A 17,614-nucleotide genomic window follows, 5' to 3' on the forward strand; every position below is an offset into this window, starting at 1 on the left:
TTAAAATTTGTGAGATTAAATCACAATTTTTTCAAAAAAATCACAGATTATTTTTTATTTTTAAGTATTATTTTTCATTTAATATATAAATGTACATTTTTTAGATTAAAAATAATTATTTTTTTACTTTTTAATTTATCTGATATTTTTCCGACTTTTCCAAACTTTCTCTTACCGAATTAGTCATACCCGTATCCGATCCCAGACTTTGTCACTGTAGTGAATCTGAATCTGAATCAGCCTCAATCTGGATCCGAAATGACCCATTCAAAAGGTGGATCATACCCGATTCGTCCCTGATCCGAAAACATTTCCTCTAGGTATTAAGGTATAGAAAAAGCCACCCCAATTTGCCGCCATTTAAGCGATAGTATTGGCTAGTACCAAGTGTAGCCAGAGAGAGAGAGAGAGAAGAAATGCTCCTCAGAAGTGGAGCTCAAGAGCTCTCTTCATCTGCTTTCGTCATTAACGCCACCTCACACCACAACTCTAACCACTCTCTCACTTTCACTCTCACACTCACTCTCACTGCCCCAATGCGCACCTCTCTCTCTTCTTCGTTTAGGTTTTTTCGCTCTCTAGCTCTCTCCTCCTCTCATACCCACCATCACTTCATCCGTACATCCTCCCTCTTCAGACCCTCGCCTTCATCTCGTACTCCCTCCTTCTTTTCAGCCCCAAGAACGATGTCTACTTCTGCCTCAATCGAACAGATGTCGAGGGACGATAGTTCCAAGGTTATTGAAGTGGAGGGTAATTGGGATTTTAATGAGATGGGTAGGGAGGAAACTTTTGATTTCGATGTTGGGCAGGCGGCGAATGATTTGAAGCACTTGTCGTCGCCTTCCATTGAGGTTCAAGAGCTGGAAGAGCTTCCGGAGCAATGGAGGAGATCAAAATTGGCGTGGTTGTGTAAGGAGTTGCCGTCTCATAAACCGGGTACTTTGGTTAGGATCCTTAATGCACAGCGAAAATGGATTACTCAGGAGAATGCCAAGTACATTGCTGTTCATTGTATGCGGATTCGAGACAACGAGGCTTCGTTTAGGGTTAGTGGGGGTTTTTTTTTTTATGGCGCACTCTATCTGTTTGTTTATTTTTTCAATGTTTTGTTTATTTTTTTTTTTTAAATTAGAGAAATTTACGAAACACTCGCCAGTTCCCAACTCGCATTGATGCTATGAAAGAAGTAAATGAGGAGAATTAGGAATTATTATTTTTAGGACGATTTGAAATTTTGAAAATTGGGCTTTAGCAATTGTGAGCTGTGGATTTAATACAATTGTAACAGGTGCAACGTAATCGTGCCTACTTTTGTCCGTCCGATGTTTATCTTTGGCTTGAAAATATGAAAAATGATGCTAAGAAAGAAGTAAATGAGAATTAGTAAGTATGATTAGTAGGAGGATTTGAAATTTTGAAAATTGAGCGTAGGCAGTCATGAGCTGTAGAATTAAAATAATGGTAAACTTTTCAACATTAGCTTGAAAAATATAAAAATTGGAAATGGTTATAGATATCGATGTTGAAGTTATGAACAAGTTGCTGACTGCTAACATGTTTTAGATGGTAGTTTTTATGGAATTTATACTTTTATTCAAAGTTTTTGGTGATTCATATTAGAGCAACTCCAACGCAATACCCATCCCTCTTCCCAATCGCTGTTTTGGGTAGTGGAGTCCAAAAATAGTGGCTCCAACCCAAGACCCATCCCTCACCATTTTTTGGGTCTTGACATTTTTGATGCCAAAAAAGGGTACTCCCACCTGGTTACCCATCCTTTTTGGAGGGAAAAAATTCAGGCAGTTATGTTGAAAATAAGTCAAATTCAGAAAATTTTAAATCTGAATTGAATTTAAAAAATTATTAAACAATTTATGGGTAGCAATTATGGGTATCACGGTTGGAATGCATATCACATGGATACCCATAATTGCTACCCACAGTACCTAAAAGACTCATTTATGGGTATGGGTAGAGTAGAGGGTGTTGCGTCGGAGATGCTCAAACCAAAACATGCGTAAACTTAGTTTGGCTTCTGTATCTTTGGTTATATAATATTTGAGTTATCAATTGATTTTTGCAACCTCGGGGAAACATTTTTTTTTCTTCTTTTTTTGGTAAAAATTTATTAGGAAAAAAATGATACTAAGAAAGAGAGAATCCCTAGTGATTGTCGTAAACAACCATTAATTTCAAATGCTTATTTTCTTTTGGCATTTCTTGCAGACAGAAAATCTTCTAGCAAATGGATGATTTAGCTGAAAAAAATGGACACCAAAAAAAAACTTTGATGATTATTGATCTATAATTCGTTCTTGTGCAATGTTCCGATTTCAATGAACCTATGGATGGGCTTAAGAAGGATATTAATATTTAGAATAGCAATTGAATGAAAGGTGAAAGAGGGTATGGAAAATAGAGGAGATTTAAGCTACTTCAATAATTTTGAGATCTCTCTAAAAAAATAAAGATACAAAATTGAAATAAAAGGAAGGAGCACTCTTTGCAGGAAATTATCCTTTGTATTGTGGGCTTATTTATTTATTTTATTTTTTTTGAAAAGTTTGTATTGTGGGCTTATTGTTTTATTGGTGTAAGCAATTTCAAGAGTTTAGGGGGTTTGCGTTTGAAGATTTTGTGTTTAGGTGGGAATGTGCGTACTGGGTGATTGTTCTTAGGATGCTGCGGCTTTGTTTTTCATTTTTCGTTTTCTCCGTTTGTTGTTTTCTTCTTGCTGTTTTTTGTTGTTTTTTTCTTGCTGTTTTGTTTCTTCCTTGAGGACTCCTTGTCCTCTCTTCAATAAAGTTTTGGTTATTCAAAAAAATGTAAAAGTTCAGCTCCTCTGTTACTTTTTCTCTATGCAAATTTGACGGTAGTTTTGATTTCTCTAATCGTGTTAATCCCTTCTCATGGTGGCCTAATAATTTGAAGGATGGCTTCAGTTGCATATTTAGAATCAATATTTATTTCAATCTTCTAATGCCTTTGTCCTTTGTTGTGAAAATGTCCCCATCCTTTGAAGGACGCTAAACAATTCAATGAAACCAATCAAAGTCAGGGGAACTCCATAAGCTAGGATTGGAGAACCATCACTGGCCCTAATTTTACCCTTCTTAAGATCCTCCTTTTTTTTGGATGGGTAAGCTGGACTTGAACCCACAACCTCAAGGTTGCTTTGCAATGCGTCAAACCAATTGAGCTATGGTTCAAGCACCTCTTCAGATCCGACTTTGCTGGTCAGAAATCCATCTGAATGTAAGACCTGTCTAGCATTTGACATAATCTCCAAATAGTAGACGAAATTGATTCGTAATGAGTCACCTCTGATTCTAACCTTGAATATGATGGTTGTGAAAAGGCTGAGGTCAGTGGTGAACAATCTTTGCCTGGTCTTTTTGTTATGTTCAGTCCACATTGTTAGGTTTCCAAACAACCAAATCAGATGCATGTTGAAGAAGGTATAAAATCTATTTACATCTCAAAACTATTTTTCAGAAAACTACATTCTGTGGACCTAACAGAGCCTTCATGGCTTTGGAATATCGATCGAAATACAGGTAACTTTTTATATAAGAAGATTCTAGACTGATAAGGAGTTGGAATAATTTAGATGGATGTCTTACTGTGCATTCATATATCATGTATTTAAGAGAAAAAAGACACATTTTGAGTTTGATACTTATGATTTCAAGAATAGAAAACCTGGTTAGCTTTTGTATTGTATCGGTCTTGTGACCTCTTTGCTTGATATTGTTTTTCTGAACTTTTAGATTATTATTGGTCCTCTCCATTGTTGAGTCTCATCTCGAATATTTTCTACATTTTGTTAGCTTTATGTCATAAAAATTGCTTTGTTCAATTTCAGGTATATAAATGGATGCAACAGCAGCATTGGTTTCAATTTGATATTGATTTTGCAACCAAACTAGCAGATTACATGGGCAAGGAGAGAAAATTCTCAAAATGCCGTGAAATATTCAACGACATAATCAATCAAGGTCGAGTGCCTAGTGAATCGACATTTCATATTCTAACTGTTGCCTATCTTAGTGCACCAGTTCAAGGTTGCCTAGAAGAAGCGTGCGGTATTTACAACCGCATGATTCAGTTAGGGGGATACCAACCCCGCCTCAGCTTACACAATTCTCTCTTCAGAGCTCTTGTCAGTAAACCGGGGGGCTCCTCAAAATATTATTTGAAGCAAGCGGAGTTCATTTTCCATAACTTGGAAACATCTGGGCTTGAGATACAGAAGGATATATATGCGGGTTTGATTTGGCTCCATAGCTATCAGGACACAATAGATAAGGAGAGGATTGAAGCATTGAGAAGAGAAATGCGACAAGTCGGAATCGAAGAGGGGAAAGATGTGCTTGTGTCGATCTTGAGAGCTTACTCTAAAGAAGGAGAAGTGGAGGAAGTAGAACGAACTTGGCTCAAACTCCTCAAATCTGATTCCGTTCTTCTGTCTCAAGCTTTTGTTTATCGAATCGAAGTCTATGCAAAAGTAGGAGAACCTATGAAATCATTGGACATATTCAGGGGGATGCAAAAGCACATGGGATCGACAAATGTTGTGGCTTATCATAAAATCATAGAAGTGATGTCGAAAGCCCAAGAAGTTGAAATTGCTGAAACCCTTATGAATGAGTTCTTGAACAGTGGGCTGAAGCCCTTGATGCCATCTTTTATTGCTCTAATGATTATGTACTTCGATTTGGGCTTGCATGAGAAATTGGAAGCAACTTTCTCCCAATGTCTCGAAAAATGCCGTCCCAATCGAGCAGTTTGCAATATCTTCTTGGATTCTTTGGTAAAAACTGGTAATTTGGGTAAGGCTTCAGAGATATTTAACCAAATGCATAGTAATGGGGCTATTGGTATCAATTCTCGATCGTGTAACACCATTTTAAGTGGGTATCTCTCATCTGGAGATTACATTGAAGCAGAAAAGATTTATGACTTAATGTGTCTGAAGAAATATGACATTGAACCCCCATTGATGGAAAAGCTCGAGTTTGTTCTGAGTTTGCACAGGAAGGTGATTAAGAAACCCATAAGCCTGAAACTTAGTAAAGAACAGAGAGAGATCTTGGTTGGTTTGCTGTTAGGTGGTTTGCGGATAGAATCAGATGAACAAAAGAGGAATCATGCAATTCATTTCGAGTTCAATGAGAACTCCAATACCCATTCTGTTCTGAAGAGACATATCCACGACCAATACCACGAATGGTTAAATTCTTATAGCAGGGCGAGTGACGAAAACAAAGATATACCATATCGGTTCTCTACGATTGTACATTCTTACTTCGGTTTCTATGCAGATCAGTTCTGGCCCAAAGGGCGACCCGTAGTTCCGAAGCTGATCCATCGATGGTTATCACCACGTGTTTTAGCGTACTGGTATATGTATGGGGGCCACAGAACATCATCAGGGGATATTTTGCTGAAGCTTAAGGGAGGGAATCGTGGAGATGTAGTGAACATTGTCAAGTCATTGAAAGCAAAATCTTTGGACTGTCGAGTTAAAAGTAAGGGGAGAGTGTTTTGGATTGGTTTCTTGGGAAGCAACTCTATGTGGTTTTGGAAACTGACGGAGCCTTACATTTTAGATGACCTTAAAAATCTTCTAAGAGTGGATACTCAAGCCTCGGAAAGTGAAGTAGCTGAAGAGGAGGACATTAACTTCGATAGTGAGACTGATTCTGACGAGCAGGGTTCCGACTTAAGTGAAAATGAAAATCAATAGGAAAGCCAAGGCTGGGTAGAGATGCTAACGTAATGTATATGTTGTAGTAACTTCCTTTCTTTGCTTCTCATGGTCTTATTTCAGAGGCTCTCAAGGTTGAAACAGTTGTGTTGGATATAGTAGGTCTCTTGTTCCTTAGATGAGATGCTTGCGGGGCTCAACATTATCTATCATACACACACAATATAGTTGTCATCTGCTTAAATGAATGGAAATAGGCTTTGTATCTATATCTTTCTATATTTGGAAAATGAGTCATTTTTATGTTTTAACGTTTCTAGTACAAGTGCACAACTAATATTCTCTGTCCATTTCTTATGTGTCATTCATATACTCTTTAATGTCTGTTCGGGGAGGACCCATTGTGTTCTTTATCTAAAAAAGTGATCAGTAGAAGATGCGCTCTTCAATATTTAAGTTTCTTTTGTTCATTAAGGCCAATAAATCATTTGGGTCGTAATAAGGAGGTCTCTTCTCTGGTCCTAAATATAAAATTTAGATCAATGAGACAATTTTCCCTCTCATAGGTTAGGCAAACCTTAAAAGTTGCAATATTATGGGCAAAAACCCACCAAGAATTGATCTAATAAGCTTATAAATTGGTGGACAACCTCAAATCTGTTACATATTAGACAATCCTTGGATTATTAATTCTTTCCCATCTTTTCATTTTTCACTTCTTCCATTGATCGGTCAACTTGCTAGAAAAAAATAATATCCTTCGAAAATCAGATTGTCATGTAATTATTTTGCTGTTTATGGAGAAATTGATTTGTTGGGAATGAAATAAATGCAAATGGCTTGTGATTGGAGGACTGCTGCCCAATTACTACAAAGGCATGTATGATTGCGGGGAATTCATTTTGCTGCTCAAGGAGAAAGCAAAATAATTTTTCGGAGAGATTGTATAATCATAAACCTGAAATCAAATTTTTTTTTTAAGGAAAATCAGTTTTCGGCTTATTTTACATGCATAAAATTGGCTCTGGTTACTCGGTCCACAACAGGGTTGTCTTGGATAACTCAAGAAAATATTACTCAAAGTAACTTGGAGTCGATTCAAAATGATTGATCTAACTCAATATCACCACATCCTGAGTCGGTCCCAATTTTCATTTTTTTTCTAATGATATTCCGGGCTAGCTAGAACTGAGTTACAAATGACGATGACATTTGTGTAAGCTCATCAGCTGCATGTGTCTCTCTCTGTCTCTAGTCAAGTCAAAAGATGTTCTTAAAATATGTACTTCGATCTAGTTCTGCCAAGATCTGTCTCTACACACTGTAATGTGCACCTAAACCCTCAAGTGTTGAACTGACCACATGTTTCCAAACCGACAGGAAAATACATAATCAGTCTCCGCATTCCTGCAGTAAACAAAATCAAAATCTATCTTGTTAAGAGGAATCCACAACTGAGAAACTCCTTTTCTACTTATAATTGATGATAAAAAGGCACCCATCTATGCAATGTGCCAATGCTGCGGACTATGGACAAGATTTTGTTGAGGGCTTATTCTTTTATTTTCTGTTTTGCAGCCATATGCTTGCCTGTGGATAGCAGGAGACTAGGAAGCTGTGTATTGCAGTTTTTATCATACATGCCATCCTCTTCTGACTTACGAGCAAAGTTAAGGGGTCGCATGCACCAAGTTTTGTCGTTGTGTCAACTTGAGAAAAAATTGAATAATTTCTCCATTTTCTTGCGATCAATTGGCATGCCAAATGCTTCCACTGCCCAGATTTTGGTTTCCTCTCCCTTTTCTTTGGTTATATTGAGCCATATCCATCCAAATAAACCTCCCTTAATCAAAGTGGTCTGCAAGGCTATTTTTAATTAAATCTGGTGGCCACGAAAGCTTTATTGGAGAATTAATGTGATTGTCACTATTGGTGTGGCTTCTGAGCATCATAAAATTTGAACTTCTTTCAGAGTTTCTTGCCGAACTCATTCTCCCTTTTTTCGAGTTGACATACCCAAAAACTTGGTGATCAGAACCACAGGCATGTCCTTTTACTATGAGCTTAGGATTCTCCTGAAACCACGGGCATGTACGGATTGGAAAACATCCATGTTTATGGTGATCGAATCTGGTCATTCCTAGAGAAATTAGATCTGAAAAGGGGATGCTCATGTAGGCATGTAGGAGTTTGAGCTTATCCTCTCCCAAATCTCCAGCTCTGGGTGCCAATCAAGCAACTCTGACATCGTCCCATGTACTCCTCATGTTTAAAAGAGTTCAAAAATGACACTGTTCTAACATTGAAATTTCTGCAGGCTTTGGCAACTCGTTGGATTGCCAAATATGGCGTTCAATTTGATAAATTTACTCCTATAAGAACAAATAAGTAATACACTATGGGTGTCAAATTTTGGCCGATCCACTAAACTAATATCTTTGTCAATTCCAGGGGTTGCTAACAAATATTTTTGGGTTAAGTTGGGTCTATAAAATATGTTATTTTGGGAAACAGGTGCGGGCATATCTTCAAGAATAAGTAGCTTCTTAACTTTTTTTTTTCCTTGTCTGCTATTGTGGCTTATTAGCCGCTAAACTAATATCTTCGTCAATTCCAGGGTCACCAACAAATATTTCGGTGAAGCCTCCATCCTGTAAAATATGTAATATGTAATTTTGGGAAGCAGGTTTAACCGTGGGGGCGTATCTTCAAAAATGAGTATGTGGGAAAAAAAGAGTGTTATCTTTAATGTTAGATCTTCAGTGAAGATAGAAAAACTTCAGGAATCCTATTAAGGGATTTTTGCAAAAGCTTGGATCATGAGAAGTCCTATCATACTACTACGACAACTACATGTTTTTGGACTACATGGTGTTGAACACTGGAAGGTCTATTTGTGGGATCAGGGTGGGTTAGAGTTCATCTTTCATGATCATCATGGGATGGTGTCTTTGCAGTTGGTGACTGGGATGCAATATCTTGATAGATATTGAGAAAGGTGTTTAGCTTGAAATAAAGCTAAGGGTCGAGAAGTTTTCTCGGATTCGAAGGTTTTTTATTCAATGTATGGTCATACAGCCTCGTCCGTGCATGGTGATCAGGAAGAGTTGTGAAGAAGATGAGGATTTTTGAGTCGTGAATGCTTTCAAAGATGCTAAAGAGAAGACGAGGGCGCGTATTGAATGTTTCGATGGCTAACCCAAAGCTTACTCTCACCAAATCCTTAAAACATATAATCCTTACCATACTACCATATCATATGCTAAATTGATCAGATTCCATCGTGCATCAAGTGTCCTTTTAAACTTTATACTGTGTTGTTGGAAATTTGCTTGAGCATGCTAATTTTTTTTTTTTTTTTGCTCTGTTAGTTTTTATAACCAAAGCCACTTGGGACATTTCTCATAGACAGCTTTACTAAAAAAGATCAACTAAAGGAATTACAAAACTAGTTATCACAGGGTTATGAGAAGATTTGAATATTTGATTGCACAAAATAACAATTAAATAAAAGCATCAAGATATAATTTTAGTTCTCCAAATAAATTGAAAGCTAGTAGACGACCAATTATGCCATTATCTTGGCAGACCTCAAGTAGAGACTATCAACAACCTTGCCAATGTTGGAAACTGTTTCCAATGTTGCTGGGAAGATTGCATCCATCTTTCGATCGTCAAAGATGATGAGACACCCGGCACCCTGATCTAAGGTTCCGGCAAATTTCTTGTCAAGAATCATCTGTGATAACTTCTTCTCAACATGAACTACGGGCAGTTCAATCAACTCAGCCACGTGAGCAATTTCAACCTTGGAGAAAGGCTCGATCAACCTGCAGAGGTTCTGCTCCAAGAGAGTGTCGTATAGGGAAGAGAGGTGCCTATGGACAATTGGGTCTTCCTCTAACTGAGCCTTATAATCTCGAAGGGCGGTCTCAAACAACTTTAATGATCTCTTTGAGTAAGCATCGGCCACAGCTTTCATGGCATCCAATTCTGGCCCCACATACTGCAAGCCAGCTTTGGAAGATATTATCCCTGCCACATCATCAGCCTGGTTCACCATGATCTTGCACAACAACATGTACTTGAGACTGAAGACAGCCCGAGGATCTTCTAGAGCATTTAAGGCTTCAAATGCTTCAAAGAAATAACTGTAGGCGGTCTTATAATCCTTCTCTTCAGCGTGAAGAATCCCACTCTGCAAATCTATGGTGCCCTGCTGGGCCGGAGGCACATATATAGCATTTGCAGCTGTCCTTGCAGCCGTGAGCGCAGCTTTTGCTTTGGGTAGGTTTCTCAGAGAGAAATGGAGCTTACTTTCTAACAAGTCTATGTCGACAAGAAGAAGCTTGTCATCTAATCTCCTCACCTCCTTAATTAGGCCAGAAAGAAGGGTCAAGGCTTCTGAATACTCCTTGGTTTCCATCAAAAGGGCGGCAAGTCTTGCCTCAACACGCTGTCTGAGGAACGTACGCTTCTCAGCACGGGTCCACTGCACCATTTCTTTGCAAAGCAATATCTGGAGATCTGAGGTACCAGGAATCTTGGATACCGCATCAATTATCACTCGTACAATCTTTGCAGTTTTCGCCTTTGGGATCACGGAAAAGAAGGGCCTCAACTGAGTTAGAAGGCCTCGAAGTTCCTCAGCCCTCTTTTCTTGTCTCAGAAGGTCTGAAAGATTGGAGATGGCCTGTTCTTTTATGCGCAAAGCTTCCGAAGAAGATGAAGGGTTTTCAAGTACACGGTTAAGGATGTTGATGGACTCAGATGGGTCCTTGGCTTCTAAAGCTAGCGCTATCGAGTCCGTTGTCGCCGGGAGATACGATGAAGACATGGTTACTTTTGAAGCTGGGAAAGACAAGAAATAAAAGAAACAGTTTGTTAAGCATCCAAGTTTTTTGCTCTTCTTTTCTCTTTTAAGTGAGAAATAAGATATGCAACTGATTTTATATTTTTTTTATAAGACCCATGCAAGATGATTTATTGATCAAACAGACGAAAATATTTCCATCTAGCCAAGAATATAACATGAAAAGTTAGAATGGTATATAGAAATTATGAGTAAGTGTTCTCAAAATCGAAAAAAGTGTATAATGTCATGCTTCAATTACACCACAACAATAAGGCAAAGAAGCTAGATATAGCAGAGAGGTGTGCTCAAGCATAAAAAAGTGTGCTATGTACACTCCCGAAAAAAAGCACAGTGGCATGCTTCAGTAAAATCATATTCTTTAGTAGTCTATGGACAACCAGGTACATTGATCTAAAACACAAACACAAAAAGGTCATCAGATGCAATTATGACTAATGAGTTGAATTGGTCATTCGCTAGAAGTAAAGGCAAATTGGTCATTGCATGTCTTAGAATTCAAAGAAGGAAGATCTAAAAGTGAAGAGATGTTCTATATATAATAATTTTATAAAAAAAATTAACAAAAAAGTGAAGAGAAGATAAGTAATTTTCCCATCTTTCTTTTCAACAGAACTAGGGAAAGTCCCCATGGCACCATTCTAGATGCTACCACCCCAAGTCGTGTATAATACCATTAGAAACTTACCAGTCGAATCTTTTTATATGAAAATATGTTCTTAAAGGTTTGCAGTAAGGCACATCTGACCTAATTTACCAAGTAAAATTTTTTTAAGTCCATTGTCAAAAACTTTTCTTAGATATCTGGAGTCAGCTGAACAAACCCTATTCCTCCATCCAATTCCATCCTGAAACAAAGGATTAGGATTCATATAACAAACCCTCCATCCAGGCTTTGTATGAGCAATCAGTGTAAAGATCACTAAGCATCTAAAGTTAACCATAACATTATTTTTTATTCTATTTTTTTTTTATAAGTAAAGATATTTTAAAAATTAGCAAAAATAAGGAGGTCGAGATGACTATGCCAAAGGATACAAAAGAGAGAAAAGAGAAAAAAAAAAAGAAGGGCTACCACCACCCCAGGAATCCCAAAAAAAAAAAAAACTACCTAGCTTCAAGAATATTACATAAATTGTTTATATGATTTTATAAGAAAAGTTCTATTACCACACCAACTTTTACTTACAACACACCAATCCTTTTGAAATTAGGGAGTTGTTTACATATGGATTGGTGTGTAATAAGTAAAAGTTGGTGTACTAATAGCAGCTCTCTTTTATAATTTCTAAATACATTAACTCTGTATTTCTATCTTTATCAGTAAAATGGCAATATACTAAAAGAAAAGCTCAAAGAGGGGGTATAAGAATATATGAGGGTAGGAATAGCGAAAGAGAGCCTCTCTAGACGCTACAACAAGGAAAGAAAAGGACATTGATTTTTCAACGTTATTGAATCAGAATGTATTCCTTTCTTTTCTAAAACTGGAGCATTCTTTCTTTCCACATGGACAAAGATGCCGTGAAGGGGGCACACCATTATTGTAGGGGTATCCAAAACCTCAACCTCTAAACCCTTCAAGATCACAAATGTTGAGAATCGAGACCAAATCCTCTCATCACAAATAAAACACCATCAAAGATTGTATTATCTTCTAAAATAATACTTGTATCATCTCCATAAATCTCTAGTAAAACTAGAGAAATTAATAAAGAAGGCCTCCACAAGAAGCAATGCAAGAGAAGGTGAGAAATGGTCTTTTCAGCATTTCTACTGTTCTACCAGATCAAACACATACTAGGACTTTGGAAGCCTATGTTGATATGATGGAAGTAACTTGTAAGTATGCCCGTGGGGGCATGCAGGTGTTAGCGCATACAAGGGCTTCGTTGATGTTGGATGCCATCAATACTTGTGTGGTCCTGTTGAAAAATGAGAGAGGAAAGGGTCTGACGGGAAAGGATGAGGCAAGATATGGTATCCAAGAGTGAAGAGTGAAGCATCTAAGCATTGAGGATGCCTTACAGGCTACAACAAAAGGAATTGCATGTGTTTGGCAGTGTTGGTCTCATCGTAGAAAGATTATGAGGAGCAATTTTCGTGGTAAGTGGCATATAACATGTGTGGACCCCTTGGTACACATGTCGGCTCATTTTGAGCCACTGATAATGGTCTATTTGAAGATCTTATCCAAGTAGTCTATTAAAAGAAACTACTATAGAAAAGTAAGCTTAACAAGATGAAGGGAGATTCCAACTGGTCTCGTGTTGTAGAAAGAACTAACTGAGAATCTACAGTCACATCTTTCCATATGGATTAGATGCCAGCAAAGTGACTATTAGTTATATCAATGAACTAGGAACAATAATTATTCCCCCATTAGTCAAGTTCCTCAAAGACCAAAGATCTCAAGACATGTTGTCCTCCTCACAATGCATTGAATACTCGACTTCCCCTTACAGGTAGGTATGGCATAAATAACATGAATTCCAAGCAAAGTGTCATATGGCCATACCACACAGCCTCCCAAAAGCTAACCTTCAATCCTTCCCTTTGAGTTAAATGAATATCAATTAAAAAAAAAATTCTCTAAGGTTGTAGATTCCTCTCCAAACGCCACAATCATGGGAATCATGGGCACTACGGGAAACCAACCATAAAGGAATCAAAATAACTAAAAATTGTTCTCCTCCACAAGTTGTTCTTTTCCATGAAAGGTTCCTCAGTGATTTTATAAAAGTGAAAAATAGTTCTTCGTCTCTATGATATTACTCAACCACAATGATGTCTTCATAAGTTGGTAAAGCTACATGCGTTGATACCAGAGACCCAATTTCAAAACCCATCTTTCCGCACTAAGCCCTTGCTTATCATAAGAAAAAATATTATGTGATGGTTGATATAATAGCACAGAAAAAACAATGGGCATATGCATTTTCCCACCCTATGGCCATTTTTCATAAATTTACTAACAAACAATTTGAGTGATACACTTGCATACCCCTTCCCATGCAAAAACTGTAAATGCAGGGAAAAGGGCAAGTGGATTTCACACTCATCAAAATTACACTATCGATCGAAATTGTCTCATTCATCTAAAACCCTAACCCCTCTCACTTGTTACCCCCTATCATTCACTTAAATGCAATCAATAATCAATTTTTAGGGTTTGCATCAGGTAATTTCAAGAGGTTCTGGAGAATTCTTATCACTTCTAAGGGTTATTGATTCATTGTGAATTTTATAATCCTGCACACAGTAGCTTTGCGCCACTGGCTCTTCAACACTGCAATGAAGCAATAGAGTGATAGTGCAGTCAAATACCGTATCGAGTTAAATCAGAATCTATAGATTTCTCATAAATCAAGTCTCAGGAAGACTGAAACTCAAAACCCCTAAGCAGGATACATGAAATTCGCATCAATGGTGGTGCATAAAAAAAAGATAATAGATTGAATCCGAACTTTAAAGGAAAATGTACCAGTTCTGATTAAAAACGTAGGGAGATTGAGATCTCTGAAACTATGAAGAATTGAAATCCAAAATCGAAGCCAACATACAAAGATATCAAAAGAGAGGGTTGGAAGAGTGGAGAACCGATTAAACAACGTACCTAAAAGAGGCCAGATCGAGAATCAATGGCACGTAACCTAGGCCTTCGATCGAGAGAAAGAGAGTATCTCTATGAGTTTTACAGTGAAAATAAAGTGAACTATTCGCAAGCAAAGCCTTCGATACTTCAATACTACTTCTGTTTTATGCTTCTACTGGCACCTCAAATTTTACTTATTACACACCAATTAAAAAATACATTTTCCTGCATAATTCTGATTCGGTACATGATCAAGTTTATTCCCAAAACATATTTTCGAACGAGTTCTTCTAATTTAAAGTAATAATCTCATTGATAAAAAATAAAACAAAAATATAAACTCATTGTTAAATTTAAATAACAAATATTCTTGATTTTAAAGTGAAGCTCTCATTGATAAATTTAAAGATAAATATCCTTATTTCTTTTAATGGTGACATCACTGGTAATTATTAGTGAGTTCATCACTTTAAATTAGAATACCTTCCAATGAACTAACTCAAAAACATGCTTTGGGGATTAAAATGAATAGTGTATCAGACACGGACTTTAATTATATTCGGCACATGAAATGGTAATTTTCCTATTAAAAAAATTAATGATTGATTGATAATTAGAAAAAAAAAAAAAAATTATAGTGCCAATATAAACTCTCTCTTTTTTTTTTCATTTATATTTTTGTCTAGGATATTTTATATGAGCCTAATCATATTTGTAAACAACCACTGAAATTATTTGAATGGATGTTATAATGTTTTGTAATATATAGATTCTTGTAATGTTTTAAGATTGTGTTTTAATCTTTAATGGGGGTGTGAAAAATAATTTAAGAGGGGTGCAATAAGTAAAAGTTGGGGGATAGATACTCTCATTTTAAGTGGGAGAAATAACTTAAAAGACCCTCATTGAGGGATTTCTTTCTAAATAGTCCTTAAGTTTTCAATGTTAGTTGAACATGGCACTTTTTCTTTCTAAATGGTCCCTGGAGACCATTTTCACTATTTTTAACATGTAAAATGTTGAAATTACCTTTTCTTTGGTTCTTAATGATATGAAGTCTTAGAAACCCTTCCAATAGATCAATTTTACTCTCACTCCCTGAAGTCCTTCTTCCCAGTCTTCAATATGATCAAATCGATACAAGAAATGAGTTTTTAACACTATTTTTTATAAATATAATAGATTTATGACAAGATTCAAGTAAATAGATGATTTATAAAGGATTTACGATTCATCCATTTTGTTTTGTTTGTCATTTTGATGAAAATTTTGTATTGAAACTAAAATTACAAAATCAAACAAAAAATCAATTATAATCGTCGAGTTCATACTAAATAATATTATGAACTTGATGGTAATTTAATTACAGTTGAGTTTGGTACTAAAATAATATTATGAACTCGATGGTAATTAAATTATCGTCAAGTTCAATACTAAATAATATTAAAACTGTCAAAATCGATTCTAATTAATATAGATTTTTTATGCAACAGAACCTTCAATGAATGGTCACATCTCCTTTAAATTTTTAATGAAATAACAATTTACCTTAATTATTCAATTACATCTATTTACATGTTTGAAGACATGACAATTCACAAAGATCCAGTGAATGGTCACATCCACATTACTTAATTGCCTATATATACCTTTGGAATTCTCAACTCATAGTTGTCTTCTTCTTTACATAAAACACATTATCGACGATGTCTGGCGAAAAATCTTTGATTGTCATAATGATAAATCAGATGAAGAACACATAGCTAATGAATAATGAAGATATTTAGTTCGATGAATACTCAAGAAAACCATGTTATGACACGAGTAGCTTAGATGAAGTAGCTCATGACGATATAATCAAACCTCTTCAAACTATAGAGTCAATTAAAGATTATTTCAGTGAAGAAATAAATAGTGGCATTGGTTGGTTAGTGAAACTGAATATCTTAATATGAAGATGTATGAAATCAGAGGAAATTCCCCTGACATAATAAATATGTACACGAATAATACACCATCTGCATTTGATCAAGTTTTTGAACGCAAAACAAAGGAAAATGCACGAATGTGTCTTCAAAATGAACCATAAAAATTAATTTTTTAAGTAATTTAAGGAGCTCGTGCCCACAATACCTATAGACACCCAAATTTAAACAGACCCTCAACGCAAAATGTCCAAAAATGCAATAAAATTAGAATGAGCCCCAATGCCCGAACTTCTAAAAAACTTGTCTATTTTTAAAATAAATGGCCTAGGGCCCCTTTTGCTTGGCCCATGGGCTAAGAACTTCCTCCCCCCTCCCACCCCCTTTGTGTCATCACAAAATCATCTCTCAACCCAATCTAAAACCCAACTCAAAATCTAAGCCCAAATCGCAATCAATCACCAATAATCATCACAATGAGACACATGTTATCACCTTAACTCATTTTCATAATTCATCTACCAACTCCATCACCTTTCTCTAAAAAACCAATTTACCTACACCCATGTCATAACATACTCACATCATTCTCTTAAAATCTCTCATCACAAGCCACCCCTACACCCTTTCTCTCTAACTAACTCACCTAATACACACATCTCATACCTCTTTAACATATGTTACAATATCTTCCACCCTCTCTAAAAAATCAACAACTACCATCTTACACCCCTATTATTCTAATCAAAACCCACTACATTCAACTCACCTAACATTCAACCCAAATGGGTTGAAAAATACAATTCATTTGGATCACAAGTAACTTATTTACACCCCCTCCATAAATGCCTTTCCATCATACTTAATTTACACACACCCCATTCACAAACCTTACAGAAGCTCATCACTTGAAGATCAAAAAGAAAGTCAAAGAGGAAGAAGAATAATGTAGGATATGGACTAAAAATAAATAAATAACCTCTATTTTCTCCCCTCTACATTTTTTCTTATCTACTTCTCCCTCTCCTTTTATTTTTATTTAAAACAATCCTAAGATGTAGTGTGAACCCTTCTATGCTTCCGGTAGATTAGGTTCCGACTCAGTCGAAAAGATAAAGGTTGAAAACTTTTTTCAAAAATACTTCTTAAAAAATCCCTACACTTATGCACATAACACAAAAATATTTCAAGACTAAAGTCTTGGGCCCTATTCTTATGAAAATAAGCCCTTGAGCAAAATATTTATATTTTTCAAGATTTTCCAAGGTATAGACTATAGAAGAGCCCATTCCTCAATAAGAAAGCCCTTAATGGTTTAAACTAAAATTAAGGTCCCTCGTACTCGATGACACAAATTGGATTTTTTCGACTTTTTATTTTTTATTTTAAAAAATGACCGAATTCAAGATTACCACCAATGTTGGATGGATTAAGGTGCCTAACACCTTCCCTATTTCCTAACATGGACCCCCTTACCTAGGTCTTAGATGGATCAATGTCCCATATTT

At 36.3% G+C, this 17,614-nt stretch overlaps 1 protein-coding gene and 1 pseudogene across 4 annotated transcripts; one reads left to right on the top strand and one right to left on the bottom strand.

The window, feature by feature from the left end:
* Positions 1-340: 340 nt before the first annotated feature.
* On the top strand, positions 341-6,077 carry OTP51 (endonuclease). The gene is made up of 2 exons (XM_086442502.1): positions 341-1,049; positions 3,869-6,077. The coding sequence occupies exons 1-2, from the start codon at positions 417-419 to the stop codon at positions 5,750-5,752; spliced, it is 2,517 nt and encodes an 838-aa protein (XP_086298628.1). The 5' UTR covers positions 341-416; the 3' UTR covers positions 5,753-6,077.
* Positions 6,078-9,216: 3,139 nt separating this feature from the next.
* On the bottom strand, positions 9,217-14,333 carry LOC147401292 (26S proteasome non-ATPase regulatory subunit 11 homolog pseudogene; annotated as a pseudogene). 3 transcript variants are annotated; one of them, XR_015178423.1, is made up of 2 exons: positions 14,203-14,333; positions 9,217-10,564 (listed from the first exon to the last, which is right to left on the bottom strand). The product of XR_015178423.1 is annotated as a 26S proteasome non-ATPase regulatory subunit 11 homolog pseudogene, transcript variant X2 (transcript). The 3 variants fall into 3 exon arrangements; XR_015178422.1 differs by having other exon boundaries at positions 14,071-14,203; XR_015178424.1 differs by lacking the exon at positions 14,203-14,333 and adding an exon at positions 13,802-13,875.
* Between the last annotated feature and the right edge of the window lie 3,281 nt (positions 14,334-17,614).

Source organism: Akebia trifoliata, chromosome 5, assembly GCF_017979445.1.
Source record: "Akebia trifoliata isolate Shusen 1 chromosome 5, ASM1797944v1, whole genome shotgun sequence".
NCBI classification, from domain to species: domain Eukaryota; kingdom Viridiplantae; phylum Streptophyta; class Magnoliopsida; order Ranunculales; family Lardizabalaceae; genus Akebia; species Akebia trifoliata.

What these genes read in the sequence shown, in the direction of transcription:
- OTP51 (XM_086442502.1), top strand. Translation starts at nt 417, where the DNA reads ATGCTCCTCAGAAGTGGAGCTCAAGAGCTCTCTTCATCTGCTTTCGTC. An exon ending in ACAACGAGGCTTCGTTTAGG is followed by an intron (nt 1,050 to 3,868) that starts GTTAGTGGGGGT and finishes GTTCAATTTCAG; the next exon opens with GTATATAAATGGATGCAACA.